We start from the raw sequence: 16,845 nt of genomic DNA, 5'->3' as shown, positions 1-16,845 counted from the left end.
CAGCAGTGAAATTTCAAACATTTCCGAATTCAGTGGTGTAAAAACCAGTATTTTAACAGAATTCAGTCTCATGGCCCAAGGGAGACACTCAAGCAACAAACAAGGGAACACACGAGGTCGTGGAAGAGGAATCAGAGGCGCAAAAAGAGGAAACAAACCAAGGCAGAGAGAATCAGCGAGCCCAGTGGGAAGCCGTACAAGGGGCCAAAGCAAGACGAAATAATGGATAGAAAAACAGTCGTCAACCTTTCAGATCGAGTACTAAATGACAATGAGTTGGAACTACTTTCTCTTGGACTCACGTTTTGCCCATCAAATAATTTTAACTACACACAAAGTCGCATTGACCTTTTCTACTTTACCAGAAAATTGCGTATAAAGAAATGGTATGCAACTAAAGTGGGATCCAAAGTAGAAATTGAAATAAAGACTCCAAGCACTGTAAGTATGAATGATGTTGAACTATTGCACACCGCGAATGTTCTGGCTGGTGTGGCAAATGATGATGACAATCCATTTCTTAATTTGAGTAATGATGATGTTACCCTGAATTTGAATACCATAAATCCTTTCAAACCAAAGTCGATCTTTTTACCACAAATTAAAAACGATGCTATTGAGGTATTTGAGAGAGGGGTCACACAAGAGCTCATCAAGCTCTCAAAGAAAAGGTGGTATGGGTGGAATAACATCACCACTGTGCAAAGGGAAGCAATCAATAGATTGAAAAATGACAATACCATCGTCATAAAAAAATCTGACAAGGGAGGAAATGTTGTAGTGCAATCAAGACAGAATTATACCAATGAAGGCATGCAACAACTCTCTGACTCAGATAAATACACACGGAGAAATAGGATGGAATATGAACATGCAGTAAGGTCATTCCAAACAAGCCTATTTAAGTGGAAAACAGAGGGCTTGTTAGAACAAAATGAATATGATTTCTTATTTTGCAAACATCCCAAATTACCAGCTCTATACCTGCTCCCGAAAATTCACAAAAATCCAGTAGCTCCCCCGGGAAGACCGATTGTGTCTTCAAGAGGGAGCTGCATGGAAAATACATCTAAATACGTGGATTACTTCCAGCAGACATTTGTGACCAAACTTCCATCTTATATCAAAGATACCAGTCATTTTTTGAGAGAATTGGAAAAACTTGAATGGAAGAATGAATTTTCTCTTCTCTCATTAGATGTGACAAGTCTTTACACATGCATACCACAAGATTTAGGAGTGGTAGCATGTAAACATTACCTCAAAAAAAGATCCATCTCGTATTTCTACCATACGGAAATGTTGGTCGAAATGATGACATCCTGTTTAAAACAGAATTTCTTTATTTTTGATGGGAAAATCTATAAACAATCTCTCGGTACTTCAATGGGGACCTGCTTTGCTCCTTGCTTTGCGGGTCTCTATTTGGGGTACTGGGAGGAGAGAGTAGTGAGACAACATGAGACATTTAAGAACAAAGTCGTCAAATGGATAAGATACATTGATGACATTTTCTGCGTATGGAATGGCACTGAAGGTGAGGCCGGCACGTTTGTTGAAGAGCTTAATGTTAATGATTTTAATCTTCAGTTTACGAGTCAGTGGTCACGAACCAACATTGAGTTTTTAGACCTGTCCCTTACCATCGAAAGTGACGGCCTAAAAAGTAGTTTATTCAGAAAAAAGACGGCGGGCAACAGCCTTTTACATGCCCGCAGTTGTCATCCAAAATCACTACTAGACAGTATTCCTCTAGGTGAATTATTAAGAGCAAAACGAAATTGTAGCTTGTTGGAAAGCTTCAAAAAAGAAGAATCAATAATGATCCAAAGATTCAAAGAAAGAGGATACTCTAATTCAGTGATTAATAAAGCTCAAGTAGAAGTGGCCAAAAGATCTAGAGAGTTATTACTCTCAGACAAAACGAACAGTAATGATGAAGTTGATAAAATCAGATTTATCACCACCTTCAACAATCAAAATCATGACGTACGCAAAAGCCTGAATAAATTCTGGCCTGTATTGCACACTGATAATGACATTTCAGATAGTGTCGAAATTTTCCCTCAGATCACCTATAGGAAAGCAACATCATTAAAAGATACACTGTGCAAAGCGATTGAGCCCACACGTGCAAATACCCTAGGAATACAGGGATTTTATACCTGCAGGAAATGCAAAGCATGTAAATACAGTAAAAACTGTAAAGAATGTACACTCTCACCATTTGACAAACCTTACAAAATTTTAAAGTATACCACATGTAATACTGATCATGTAGTGTATGCTTTATTTTGTCCATGTCAAAAGGTATACATAGGGAGTACGATTCATAAGGCCAAAATTAGAATCCTAGAACATTTACGCGCCATAAAAAACGGCGACAAACAGTACCCCATAGCACGTCACTTTACAAGTCATCACAATCAAAATAGTGACTTGCTTAGTTTTTGTGTTCTAGATTATGTAAAAACTAACGAAAGAGGGGGTAACAGAGTCCGGGAACTAAGACGCCTTGAATCGAAACTCATTATTCAGTACAGAACTCTCGCACCGATTGGACACAACTGTGATGAAGAATTAGCTGTCCATTTAGGATGATCATCAGATGTAGATAAGAATTTGAATGTTTTATGAAGTTCATTGAGTCCAACAGAGGACCAGCTGTTTCGTACATGTTTTAAAATTTGTAGCAAAAAAGTTTTTTTTTAAGAATCATTCAAAGTGTACTTAGTCAGGTTTTTTCATATTTAGTGGTTAAGTCTCAGTGAATTTGGTACTAAAATGTCTGTTTTTTCTCAATTGTAGATGTGAAGAAATTTTGATTATTCATGAAGAGAAGCAAAGAAACTAAAAGTATTTAATTTAGCTCATTACGCAAATAGGTTGTTTAGTAGGTTTTGGCCTTGATTTTTGACTCATGCCCACTGGGGCAAGATGCTATCAGTGTTAATAAGAAATCTTTTGCCTTTTGAGAAGGTTATCTTTTATCTACGGTGAATAGCGCCAATTGTCTATGTGATTATTAACTCTTTTAGCAATGCTGTGTAAAATTGTCATTATGGCCATTACTTTATACTGTGTTTGATTTTCGCCCACTTGGGCGTTTAAACAGTCATGATACAATAATGGTTTGATTAATTATCATGAGCAAATTAAACCCTTCGAACATAATAATTGTACATATTAGGATAACATTGTCAGTAAGACGATTTAAAGTTTGCATTGAAAAAAAGAAAAAAAGAGAAAAAGAAAACAGACTGTGAGAAGGAATCATCGCAAAGTGTGTTTTCCCTTTCTATGATTGTTTGAAAACCATGTGATTTATTTATACTTCCTGGTTTTTTGCACACTTTACTCGTGAGCAAGGGATTGCTATCCCGAAACGCGTAGAGTCGGTCGTTTGGCTTTTGTCCAAATAAAGAACTAGTTTTGAAAAGCTCAAGAGTTGTCCGTGGCTGCTTTGTTGTTCGAGTATCCAGGAATAACAGCGTCTGGTTTATATATATATATATATGAATAAATCCGTAAGCTTGCTGCAAATGCCACTCCACACCGTCACAGCATAAACGGACACGGACCAAAGTTAAGTGCTGATTATTTTATTTTGTGCCTTTCTGCCGCCATATATATATATATAGATATATATCCAATTCCAACTGCTCTGGTCAAGACCACGGACCCGTGGAGGGAGGGTGGTGCAAACAAATATCGTTTTCGTGCCGCGAAAATGATGCACTCTCAGGAAACAACGAAAATAGTAATTCAGGAAGTTTAATGTGCTTCCACGCTACGCGTTTCGGCAGTTACCCCTTGCTCACACAGTTACGCCTTGCTCACACGTGTGAGCAAGGCGTAACTACCGAAACGCGTAGCGTGGAAGCACATTAAACTTCCTGAATTCATCATTTTCGCAGTGCGAAACGGATTATATAAATACTAGAAAGACCAGAATCTCCTACCTCGCCTTAATTAGCCTAGGGTGCAAAAGCATGTAAGTTTAGACAATACGATACTATCCATCATGCTAGGGTGGTGACGAATGGAAAAAGCATTCAATGACACAGCACACGTAACAGGGTGGTACTGTGAATTACACGCACAAACACAGCAAGCTTATCACACATGCAGCTTTGTGGCAGTCAACATGCATGATTGGGTGTCTGTGCGTACCCTATTTAGGGCTACTCTTTACCTTTACTTCATGGTCTGACAGGGATGGGTCCCTGCTATAGTCACAGACTTATTTATGGAATATTATGGGTTACCCTCTGTAAGTGGAAACATTGTGATACTGTGTGCCATCTTTAGATGAAAGAACATTATTTGTTACTTGATCTATTGTCCTGAATTGAGATAGTCATTAATCCGTATAGAAAATGTCATGGTAGCTCAGGTACAAGCATAGACGTTTTAAGGAATGGGCAAAGTGGGCTCTGGCCCAGGGCCCCAGCCTTTCAGGGGGCCCCTGACAGAGCCAGCTATGTTCTGCAGCGAGGTTTGTACTGATGACCTTGAATAATTAACAGATTGTTTTACATAGTTTTTCTATCATTTATTTTAATCTGTGAGAGTCTATTACAGACATGTTGCAAACAAAATGAGTTTATGTTTCATGCAACATCCATATAAAACCTTTATTTTAGATCAATACAGGACCTCACTTATGAGAAATGGGAGGGTGTGACAGAGATTATTTGCAGTGATATTACTGAGCTGCTGCTGTGATGTGATACTGAAAACACACATCACTATCCCTGAATATCAGATGTACACACCTTTAGAATTTGACCAAAGAGGGCACAAAAGAGCTGAAACTGGATCATAAAATCAAAGATGTGCCTAACAGGGGCCCCAAAATACATTTGGCCCAGGACCCCCAAAATCCTTAACCCCTTCAGTGCCCCGCCCTTTCACCGCCCTGTGCCGGCCCTTTCATTAGCGGGCGGGGTTCATGACGAGATAGTCTCGTCATGGGCACAGCGCAACCGCGCTCCATGACGAGACCATCTCGTCATGGGCACTGAAGGAGTTAAAACGGCCCACCGTACAAGCTATCATTAATGTCGGAATACACCCAGCTGATCTAGTGCGGCGATAGGACGATCTCAGGATCAGTATAGAAGTCAAATAGCTTAGAAGTCAAGTCAAGTACTTACTTCATCAAGCAGAACAGCCTCGCATAAATACCTATTATCTCCCCTCATGCCAAGCAACATGTACACAGAAGGGAGCATTATCCTTGTTTCCTATCATATGCGTGAATCTTTCCTACCTCCCAATTCGGGTCCCAATTGGGTCTTGAATATAATCTGCCACTGTCCCCACTACAAATACTCCCCAAGCATACTGCGAGATTTCACACTCAAAAGAGAATATAGTAATGTTAAAGAAACTTGCAGGCAGACAGACTGCCTTCCTCAAATTGTACAATCTGCTTAATGCTAGGTTGGCCATCATGTTAATTTAAACTGGCTCTGTGGAATAAGGGGAAAGGCTAGGGCAGTCAACATCAAATCTGGGGAACATAGTGCGAGTTTTGGCAAGGACGCTCAACATCCTGTGATTCTGGGCAAATCACTTAATTTCCTGATGCCGAACTGGTGCTTACGTAAAGCGCTCTGATACCCATTACCTCCTTGTCCTGTCTTCCCGTCCCATTCCTGAACAGTGAGCAGCTAGTCTGCTCCCCAGAAACCTAATACCTAGCAGAACTTTCAGCACTTCCCCCAACATGGGGCCACCAATCAGGTGAGGATATAGGGGGAAGTGTGTCTCACCACATCCTGTTCATTTTTTTCGGACTCTCTTCAGCTTCCTTTTGTCGGGTGAGTACTGTCTCCGTGTTTTATGTATTTTATTGGCGGCCTGTTGAAGCGTCCGTCTTTGTCTTATGTGTGGTGGGGGCACATGCTTGCATTGTGCCGCATTTTCGTGGCCCGCTCTAGCGGCTGCTTGTGCCTTTTCATGTTCTTCCTCACTCACTTGTGTGGGGCCTGCCTTAGTGGCCGCTCCTTTTCTGTGTGGTACCTGTCACGCCCTGCTTTAGCGCTTGGCGTCCTGCCTTCCCTGGGGTTTTTTGGGCGGACGGATGCTTTTTTATGCATCCACCCCCTTGCCTGTTGGCGCGAGAGGTCGGGAGCCTCGAGACTTCGTTCGTTTGAAAAACGGGTCAGTTTTTTTGTTGGTTCCCACCTCTGTTGGTTGTGTTTGGTGCCCTTTCACTTTGCCTGTGCTGCCATGAACCAGGGTACTTCTGATGCTGCAGCTCCTTCTTTGGATGCCCTGCGCCTCCTGATTAATGAGGCGGTTGCTAATGCTTTTCGGGCTCGGGAAGCAGCCGGTCCTCCGGCCAAGGTGCCTCGTGGGTCTCTTGTTCAGCCTGACCCTTCAGCTGACGGTGTGGGTACCGAGGAGGATGATTGTGTGCGTGGTTGCTTTGTTCAGGGTGCGGAGCTCTCTGACTTGTTTGACCATTTGCGTGGCAATTTGGGTTTCGCTCCTCCTGTGCCGGATGTCCTGGAGGATGACTTTTTTACTCAATATCGACAGCCGGATCCTGAGTCCTTACCCTTGCATGGCGCTGTGCGCAAGTTTCTTGCACATGAGTGGAAGGACGTGGATAAGTCCGTCTTCCCTCGCTTTTTGGGTAAGCGATATCCATTGGAGGGGTTTGCTACTGAGTTCCCTCAGTCTGTCAAGGTGGACAATTTTATGGCTGGTCTTTCCATGCAGGGTTTGGTTCTGTCTGATGATCCCCTTCCTTCTGACACTATGGATAAGCGGGTGGAGGGGGCGGTGAAGCGTTCCTACGCTGCTTCCCACGTTGCGGTCAGAGCAACGACCTACTCCAACTACGTGGTCCAGTCCCTGCTGAAAGATTTCCAGGCCCTGGCTCTTCTTTTGCAGAACAGGGAAGATGCCTCCTCTCTCTTGGCCCTCATGGAGCCCCAGGTGCGCTATTTGTCAGACATTTCTTTTGACAATTTGGGTGCTGCAGCGGCTGCTTCTGGGGCTTCAATTGCTGCTAGGCGTCATATCTGGATGCATTCTTGGAAGGCTGAGTCCTCTCAGAAGTCGGTCCTGCTCAAGTTGCCCTTTGTGGAGTCCAGGGTGTTCAGGCCCCAGCTGGAGGATTTGGTCAAGCAGTCGGTGGAGAACCGCAAGCTTGTGGCTCCTGTTCGCCCTCCTTCTCGGGGGCGGGGGTTCGGCTACCGCCATGCCGTTGGTTTTTCTTCTACACGGGGTGCTCCGCAGCCCTTTCATGACTGGGGTCGTGGCCGGGGGGCCCCTGGTGGTGCCAAGTCCCGGGCCCCCGCCAGTGGTGCTGTCCCCGCCCCTTCTCCTGCGCAATGACTGTCTGCCTTTTCCGGTTGGGGGTCTGCATCAGTGGTTGACTCTTCCGGATGCCTGGGCGGTGCAGAGTGTGTCGGCAGGTTAGCGAATCAAGTTCTCTTCTCCTCCCCCTCTGGTCTTCCGGGAGACTCCCCTGCCCCGTCACCCTGTGAGGCGGGCGGCCTTGCTGGAGGGTGTGCGCCTTCTGTTGGAAAAAGCGGCTATCATGGAGGTTCCTCCTCTGGAGCGGGGCAGGGGTTGTTATTTGATCCTCTTCCTGGTCTCCAAGAAGGATACGACGGATCTACGCTCTGTGCTTTGCTGTCTGTCCTACATCTGGTGCTCCCGGGGTGTTTCCTTGCTTCTCTGGATCTCATGGACGCTTCTCTGCACGTCCCTATCCATCCTGCAGATCAGCAGCATCTCCGCTTTGCTGTGGACTCCTGGCATTTTCAGTTCCAGGTGCTTCCTTTCGGCCTTTCATCGGCACTAAGGGTATTCTCCATTCCAGGGGTCTTCAGGTTTTTCACTACCTCGATGATTGGTTGATTGTCTCTCCTTCTTTCTCTCAGGCTCTGTCGGATGTGGACCAGGTGTGTCGTCTTCTGGAGTCCTTTAGGTTCCTCATCAATCACCAGAAGTCCTCCCTACTGCCCTCCCAGACTCTGACGTTCCCTGGGGCTCTCTTCCTCATGGATCTGGGGATGGTGTTCCTCTCCCAAAGAGAGACAGTTGAATTTGTTCCGTCACCTTTCGTGGGTTCTGTCCCAGTCCCATGTGTCTGCCCGGCTCTGGTTACGGAGTAAAGGGGAGATGGCTTCCACTCTGCATCTCCTCCCTTGGACCTGTCTGCATTTGTATTCCCTCCTGCATCACATCCTGGCCCACTGGGATCCTGCCTCTCAGGACTACGACGCTCTTATTCCCGTCACGCCGGGGATTCGGGCTGCTCTGGTGGTTTTCCCCTTTGTCTCTTTTCCGGGGGTTCAACCTTCTTCCTCCTCCGGCAGTGGTGGTGTTGTCCACCGATGCCAGTGCCGTGGGTTGGGGTGTGGTCCTGGGTGCTTCCAAGGCTCACGATCAGTGGTCCCGGTTTGAGTCTCTCTAATCCTCAAACTGGAAGGAGCTGCGGACGGTTTGGTTGGCTCTGTTGTGGTTTGCTCCTCTCCTTCTGGGCCGTACTGTCTCTGTTCAGACCGACAACCAGGTTGTTCGGTCATATGTGAATCATCAAGGGGGCATGTGCCGGTCTCTGTTTCTCCTTTCCAGGATGATCGTCTTTGGGCCGAGCGGAGTCTCTTGTCTCTGATGGCTGTCTATCTTCCGGGGAGGGAGAATGAGCCTGCGGACTCTCTGAGGAGGGTGTTCCCTTTGTCTGTGACCATGTGTCTGTCCCCTGTTCTGTTCAATCAGATTGTCCTCCGGTTCCGCCTTCCCTGGCTGGATCTGTTTGCCTCGGAGGAGTCGGCCCTTCTTCCTCTTTTTTGCAGCCTCGTTCCATTCCGGCTGGCTTGGGCGATCAACGCTTTCTCAGTTCCGTGGTCACATGGTCCCCTGTTTGCCTTCCCGCCATTTGCTTTGATCCCCAGCATCCTCAGGAAGGTTGGATTGGACCGGGCAGAGGTTCTTCTGGTGGTACCGGAGTGGTCCCATTGGCCTTGGTTTCCCATTCTTCTGACTTTGTCTGTGTGCCCCTATTGGCAGTTTCCCCTGTGTCCCTCCCCTCTGAGGACTCCTCTTCTCTGCATGTCCTCCCTGCGCCGCCTCCGGCTGGGGGTTTGGCACTTGAAAGGTTGAGTTTGTTGGGTCAGGGTTGTTCTGTTGAGGTTGCCCAGTGCATCCAGTTGTCTAGGTGCCCTTCCACCTTGAAGTCCTACGACCGTCATTGGAAGAACTTCTCCTCCTGGTGCCTTGGAAAGGGTCTGTCTTCCTTCTCCTGTGCGGCTGTGCGGGTGCTGGACTTCTTGCGGGATGGGTTTGTCCTGGGGCTCACTGTCTCCACACTCTGGGCACAATGGGCTGCCATTCTGGCTTTTAGGGGTTCTTCTGTGTCTTCTGTCTTCCCTTTGGTTGCTCGCCTCTTGCGAAGTTTTTTGATTCAGCGCCTGTCTCTCACTCTCCTGTGCCGGCCTGGGATATTTCCCTGGTTCTCCAGGCCGTGACGGGGCCCCCTTTTGAGCCTCTGCTCTCGGTGGACCTTAAGTTCCTTTCTGCTAAGGTTCATTTTCTGATGGCCATAACTTCTGGGTGGCAGGTTGGTGAACTTGGTGCTTTGATGGCTTCCCCCCCTTTTGCGTTTCTGCTCTGACAAGGTAATTCTTCGTCCTAATCAGTTTTTTCTGCCCGAAGTTTTGTCTTCTTTCCACTGTCAGGAGGAGAGTGTCCTCCCTGTATTTTTTCCCGACCCCTCCTCCCCGGAGGAGGTGGTTCTCCATTCTTTGGATGTGCTGAGGGCTCTCCGCATCTATTTGGATCGGACCAGTGGTTTTAGGGCGGTTGATTCCTTGTTTGTTACCTACGGCCTCTCTGGGAAGGGTCTTCGGCCTTCTTTGTCCACCTTGTCTCGTTGGGTTAAGGGTGCTGTTGTTTCGGCTTACGAGCCTGCTCACTGTCCTCTCCCTTCTTCGATCCAGGGTAGGTCCACTCGGGGTGTCTCCTCCTCCTGGGCCTTGTTCAGGGGTGCCTCCTTGCGTGACATTTGTTATGCTGCCACGTGGGCTTCTCCCCATACTTGTGTCTCTTTATCATCTTCAGTTGGGGATGGCGGCCTCGGCTGCTTTTGGCGCTCATGTTTTGACTGCTGTACATGGTTTGTGATTTTTACTGCTTTCTTTTGATTAAATTGACCTGTTTGCCGTATTCTCTGGTCTTTTTTCTTGCAATCACGGTGTGCTTGGGTATGGGCTCACTGTTCAGGAATGGGACGGGAAGACAGGACGAGGAGGTAATGCCCGATTACTCATCAGTAATATTCATTACTCCGAGTCCTGGTCTTCCCGTCCCATTCCTGAGCCCTTCCCTCCCTCCCTGGGGTTTGTTTGTGGTGATTGTTTTTGGTTTCTGGGTTTCTTTGGTATTCTCAGGATGTGGTGTGACGCACTTCCCCCTATATCCTCACCTGATTTGTGGCGCCATGTTGGGGGAAGTGCTGAAAACTCTGCTAGGTATCAAGTTTCTGGGGAACAGACTAGCTCCTCACTGTTCAGGAATCGGACGGGAAGACCAGGACTCGGAGTAATGAATTTTACCGGTGAGTAACTGGATATTACCTTCGAGGCAAGTTCGCTCTATATAAAACTCAAGGGGGAAAAAGGCCAACTGTGAGATGAAAGGGCTGCTGGTTGTAGCTTTGTGCCCAAATGCTGTTGGGTAGTACCAACTGTCAATTGTCCTTCTCAGTGAAGGATCCTTTTGTCTGGCTCTAAATTGTAAAGCGGGTAATTAACACTCATTAACACCCTCTCAAGAGCGTTTTAATCACGATCAACGCTAGGAGCAGAGGGCAATATGGCTTAAATATTCATGCGCCAAAAGATATTGCTTGTTGTGACATGTTCTATGCGAATAGATATTATCATTTTTATTCTCATTCTTATTCAAAATTTTTTTATTCTTTTACCAACTTTTCAGACTTCTCTGGCATAGTTCTTCTTTAGTTCAATTTTACTACTTATTTCATTTCACAAAAGGTTTTGCTGTTACGTATATGCTCCTTTCTTCCGACTCTGGGGGGCATATGTATGAAGCCCATTTCCCGTTCGCAAACGGGCCGATTCTCAGAATTGGCCCATTTGCGAACGGGAAAAAGCCTTTTGGGATGTATCATCCCAAAAGGCCCTCGCAAAATAGGGAATCGCAAAACTTGCGATTCGCAAAATTTGCGATTCCTTATTTTGCGAAAGCATTTAAGGAATCACAAATTGCAATTCCTTAAATGCGATGTAAAAAGCACTCAAGTTGTGCGATTTCTCCTGAAGAAATTGCAAATTACCACCAACTTCAAGTTGGTGGTAATTTGCGATTTCTTTGAAAAATGCACTTTTTTGCATTTTTCAAAGTGCCATGTGGCGCACATACATGCCCTTAGGGCATGCATGTGCGCCACATGTGCACACATACATATTTCAGGGGTGCAACAGGGTGTCCTTTTGACACCCTGGCACCCTTGAAATTGCATACTCAATTTGCGATTCTCTAATTGCGAATCGCAAATTGAGAATGTCTTCCCATTCATTCCTATGGGCCTCCTAGCCCATAGGAATGAATGGGAAGGTATTCCTTAATTGCAATTTGCAATTTGCTAATCGCAATTAAGGAATGCCAAAGAATCGCAAAATATTTGCGATTTTTTATTACATTCCGTTTCGCAATAACGGAATTTGATACATATGCCCCTGGGTCTTTACAAACTTACACGTCCTCACAGAACACTGAAGCTGAGTTAATATTGCATAGTTTCCATTTGAATATTTTTATACAGGAACTCTTGTTATTCGTCATTGTTTTCTTTGTCTTTGACTTAAATATATGTGGCTTATGTTGACATCTGTTTTTGTACGTGCTCCAAATGCTATTTGAAAAACAATGAACCGGTGGGCGATTGTGCGTTCAGGAAGGATACACGATGTTTTTAAACTGAGCTATATTTGGGTCTTTTCCTGTCGTGGCGACTTCCATCTCACACGACCAACCAACACTTGACACTGGTGCAGTATGGCCTGCCAATCCCAGTGCAGACGCAGTGCCACCCCGTGGCCAGTAGGTGGCGTATTCATCCGTAGGTCTTGGTATGATGCACAGTCCTTGCTTGTGGGAGCTTCATCTATCGGTACATTCGACGAGGTCCTCTCGGGCTTTGCCGGAATGGTCTTGGGCACTGGGCACCTTTTGGTTGGCGGGGACGTGGAAGTTTATTAGCGGCATCATCGATGAGCAGAAATGTGTTAATACTTATTCTTATATGAGGAATTACAAGATTGTCTCTCATGAAGGGGCGACTGGAAACTCTGGGGCATATTAGCAACAGGCAGCGATAATTATCGCTAAGCGCGCTTAGCGCAATTTGAAATATCGCCGGCTATCGCTGGATTACATTGCCGAGTTAGCATGTTATCATCTATGCCTAACTCCAAAGCAATAAAAAATCCAGCAATAGCGGTGAAATGCCTGAATATCGCTGAAAATCCAGCGATAAAAAAGCAGCGATAGGGAAATCGTTGCTAATAAGCCATGGTGGACTTATCCTGACAATCCACCTGTTTTAATCAGGGGTTAAAAACCTGCGTTCATCGTGGTTTAGCGCATATGTTGTCATCGCGGGACAACATTGGTAATACAGCGAAGTTCTGTTAGCGACTGTTTCAAGTGTTATTTTGGTTAGGAACGCCTACTTTGCATGTCATTAGCGATAAATATCACTGACATGCAAGACAATAGTAAAAGCGGCAGATAACGCGTGAAAGCTTGCGCTAACGCATGTTAGTGCAGGCTTGTTAATAGTGCGATGAAAATATCGCAGCTTTTTCGGCAATGAGTGCCGCAAAAGCAGCGATATGGCCCTTGATAATATGCCCCTCAATATCTTGAGGTGCTTGAACATCGGGTCGTGCATTGAAGCCATGCAATGCTGCTTAAAATCAGGAATCCACCCAGCTATCAGTCCGCTTTCTGAAATTCTTAAAAGTGGTATGCTCAGCCTTGCAGGTCGCGGCAGAGCATTCCAGCCTTGTCAGCCAGAGAATCTCAGATGTCCAAGGCGACGCCCTCCCCCCAACAGTGCGCACATTATGATACCAGCTAATGACACAGAATACCAGTTGTTCATCGCTACAGTAAAGATAGAACCATCACAAGACCAGGATCGAGCCAGTGGTGGTTCCTACAAGAGGATATCAGCTGGTCCTGTGTAGCGTGGCCAGAAGGTCACACAAGGCATCCTATGACAAACATTGGGAAGCACTTTAAAAATGTCATCCTTGCTCCAGGCTGCATCCAGTTTTTAGCAGGAAGGACTCTGGTAGGCTGGCACATGTCTCCAAACTGCTACATGAGAAACTTGAAGTTAAATACTGAAGAGTACTCCATCCACCATGATGCCCAGAGATGTTGCCCAGAGGTATTAGCTTGGCTTGCACTGCACTTTAAATCACCGCAGGAAGCACTTTTTACTGAGGAGCACCTAGACCTCCCCACAAAGAGCAGGGTCATGGAAAAATAAAACAATAAACATCAGTGCAGGAAGGTGTGTGGTCCATGGGCACTACTTAGCTCAACTGACGTTGTAAAAACTGTTTCTCAAGGCAGCCCTCTTCCGATTTCAGGTGAGGGCTAAATAAAGCTTGTAGGTGCTGTATCAATATCTCTCAATTAATTGAACTGGCAGAGGGGTGTACAGAGACAAGGTCAGCAGCAACAACAAGAGCAGCAAGTAGACCAACAGAAGGCATGTTCTCACCAAGCTGAAACAGGCACCACTCTGCCCATATTCTCAAGCACCAACCTCAGCAGTATCCACAGAGGTCTGCGTCCAAAGATGTGCTGGATAAGTTAGAGGTAAGCCCCAGATATATTTCCAATCTCTGCGGCAGGACAACAGCCCACTGCCAAAATATATCAGTCTTCAAAATGTTTAAATCCAACCAAACAAGATGGAGGAAAGTTTCCCTCCTCCTGGGGTTTCTGAGTAAGGCACCCCTTGCACTCTTCCAAGAATGCATCTTGGTGGCCACTGTTTAAATGCAAGTGGACAGGTGCTACCCCCAGAGGCCTGCTCAAACTGTCAGGTAAGGTACCTACAAGATGGAAACTCAAGCATCTCCAGACTGGTTTCAACCCCTGATTAGAGCTCCATAATGAGGTATAGCTTGCATCCGTTGGCTCAGTAAGCAAGGGACATCTTGGCATAGCTGTTGTACTTAGGGCATCTACTGCAAAAATCCAACGAAGTGACAGAAGGAAGAGGCGTCTACTGCAAAAGCTATGTTTTCTGCCCACTGTGCCTTTCTTGTCAAAGGCCCACCTCAGCCTTGGCCCTGCTCCAATAGGAACTGTCCAGCCCGAACTGCCATGCCAGGTCCATTCCATATGTGAACACAAGCACCCACAGACTGGTTTCTACCTGATTAGGGCCCATCATTGAGATATAGCTTGAGACCTACGGCACAGCAAGCATGGAACCCACGTCTGAGCATTCTCATCGCAATTCAGAAAGGACTGGCTCGGTAGTTCGTGCTGGACTGTTATTACTGGAGCAGGACTAATGCTGATATGTTTATGGCTGGGTCTAATCGGAGGTGACATACTGGGCAAAAAAAAAGAACTGGGAGAAAGGCCCAAGTAATTACCAGTGGCTGAGATCAATGCAGGCACTCCATTAATCACTTGGTTATATTATTTATTAAACAAAGCATCATTCTAAAATGCTTAATGTTGCTGCTTTTTAGTGATGCCGGGTAAAGAGAACTGTTGTTTTCTACAATAGATCGCCCCTTTAACGCCAGGACACCCAATCCGTGGGTAGAAATGTTTAATTAATTTGTTTAATAGGTCAATGTGAATTTCCTCAAGAATCATACTGTCACCTTTAAGATTCAGCATCTAATTCTTCCTGAACACCCAGACATGGATTCATATTTCCCCATCAACAATGCCTAAGACTATGATACACTGCTCTGCATGTGAATAGCCAAAAAATAAGTCCAATACATCTGGCTTTAATGTGCTGCATTCTGCACTCTCATAGGCGCACTGCTCACATTGCACTCATATGGGCAGTGTCTTTTACCTCTGGTGTAGAGGGAATAGGAGCGAGAACCAAGAAGGAGCAGCTACCTACCCTGCTTCGATGGAACATGGGCAAAACCAAAGATACGTGAGAAGAGGAACAAAACATGTGAGAAGGCACGTATGGCTGAAACCGAGAGCTGTTATACTCTCGACAAGTACCTTGTGCATCACATGAAGTGTCTTAAACAAGATATGTTTATACATTGGAAATCTGTGCAGGAAGTCCAAATGGGATTTAACAGACACTGGGGTAAATTAAATAACAGAAGTGATAATTCAATTTTTCAAAATCTGTAGGGAACTGATAGGATATTTAAGTAAGCCAAGAAAGACTGCATTCCCGTAATACAATAATGTGAAATAGCTGCCTGGACCCTCAACGTTCTCCTTTTAACCCAGACGCAAGGAAGAATAATCCTTAAACTCTTCAAAAGGGAGTAACAAGCACTAGTGATCTTCTTGACATGCAGGCAGAAGGTAAGATCATTGTTGATAGTAACACCAACTCTTTAGGTTATGGTAGGGAGTCGGCTAAGATCCAGTGACTACCAAATTGGTCTAATCCTGGTCTAAGGATGATTCCATAGAACTAGCACTTCTGTTGTATCTGAATTCAACTTAAAAAGGTTATTGGTCCTCAAACATGGAACTTAAGTAAGACAGTCCCTAGGTTTAAGTGGACAGCAAAAGAACTACCACACAGTGTGATTCAAAAAAGTAAAGTCAAAAGAATGAATTAAGGTTATTAAAGGAGTGAAATAAAAGTTAGAGAACTACAAATAGTTCCCAATAATTCTTAATAAATCAATGCCCAGCAAAACATTACAAATGTAAACAATGAAAACAAGACCTCTATAGCACCATTTGAGCTATAGATTGCTGTCAGCAGGTGTCTTAGTGTTAAACAATTTATCGACCCTCCTTATGGTTTTTGTCAAGGAGTTCAGAAGTTCTTCCTATTGTAGTTGTCACAGAGTTCTCCATGTTAAACCCTTTCTTCTTGCATTTGTAAGACAGCTCACAACATAAACCCTCTTTCTAGTACATTTGTTAAAGTTCACAATGTAGAACTTGAATCTTAAGGCTTTGGGGTAGAGTAGTCCAAGGCTTGCTCACGGAGGTGTTATGAGGTAGAATCTCAGAACTGAGCAATACACAAAAATAACATACTAAACCAATTTCCTACCAATACGTTTTCTTTAGAAAGGAAAAGTAGTTTAATGCACCCACAACTAAATACTATGCTTAAACCGACAAATATTTATAATATTTTAGGCGAAATTACAAATTGGACCACTGCTGTATGGGCCTTGCGGATCATGTATCTAAAAGAAATATCACAGTGGGCAACTAAACTTGTAAATGTAGTTTGCGCCCATTATCTATGAGGTACAATGATTCAAAGTGTGACCAGCAGACTCTAATCGTAAAAAACGCATTGGTCCTATATGGAACTATTAGAAACCAGAGGCATTTCCAAATTACAAAGGATAAGTCTATATGCTTTGTCAAATTGTTCATTATGTAAAATGAGAGGCCTACTGGCATTGTCATCACATTTAATCATCAATAAAGCAGGCCTGTTGGCTTTAACTTGAACATAAATTTGAACATGTAGTCTATGCCTAGAGAGACATATTAAACAATGTAGGCATTCCCTAAGTATGCTTTGACATGCATATAACTCACTTCTGGAGACACCAACTATTCACAGCGGGCAGACCT

At 45.0% G+C, this 16,845-nt stretch overlaps 1 protein-coding gene across 1 annotated transcript; it reads left to right on the top strand.

The window, feature by feature from the left end:
- Positions 1-6,240: 6,240 nt before the first annotated feature.
- On the top strand, positions 6,241-7,356 carry LOC146868099 (lamina-associated polypeptide 2, isoforms alpha/zeta-like). The gene has a single exon (XM_085624080.1). The coding sequence runs from the start codon at positions 6,241-6,243 to the stop codon at positions 7,354-7,356; it is 1,116 nt and encodes a 371-aa protein (XP_085480206.1).
- The last annotated feature ends 9,489 nt before the right edge of the window (positions 7,357-16,845 follow it).

The sequence above is a fragment of the Triturus cristatus genome, chromosome 1_2 (genome assembly GCF_964204655.1).
Source record: "Triturus cristatus chromosome 1_2, aTriCri1.1, whole genome shotgun sequence".
In the NCBI taxonomy this organism is placed as follows: Eukaryota; Metazoa; Chordata; class Amphibia; order Caudata; family Salamandridae; genus Triturus; species Triturus cristatus.
This window is presented reverse-complemented; position numbering and strand designations above follow the sequence as displayed.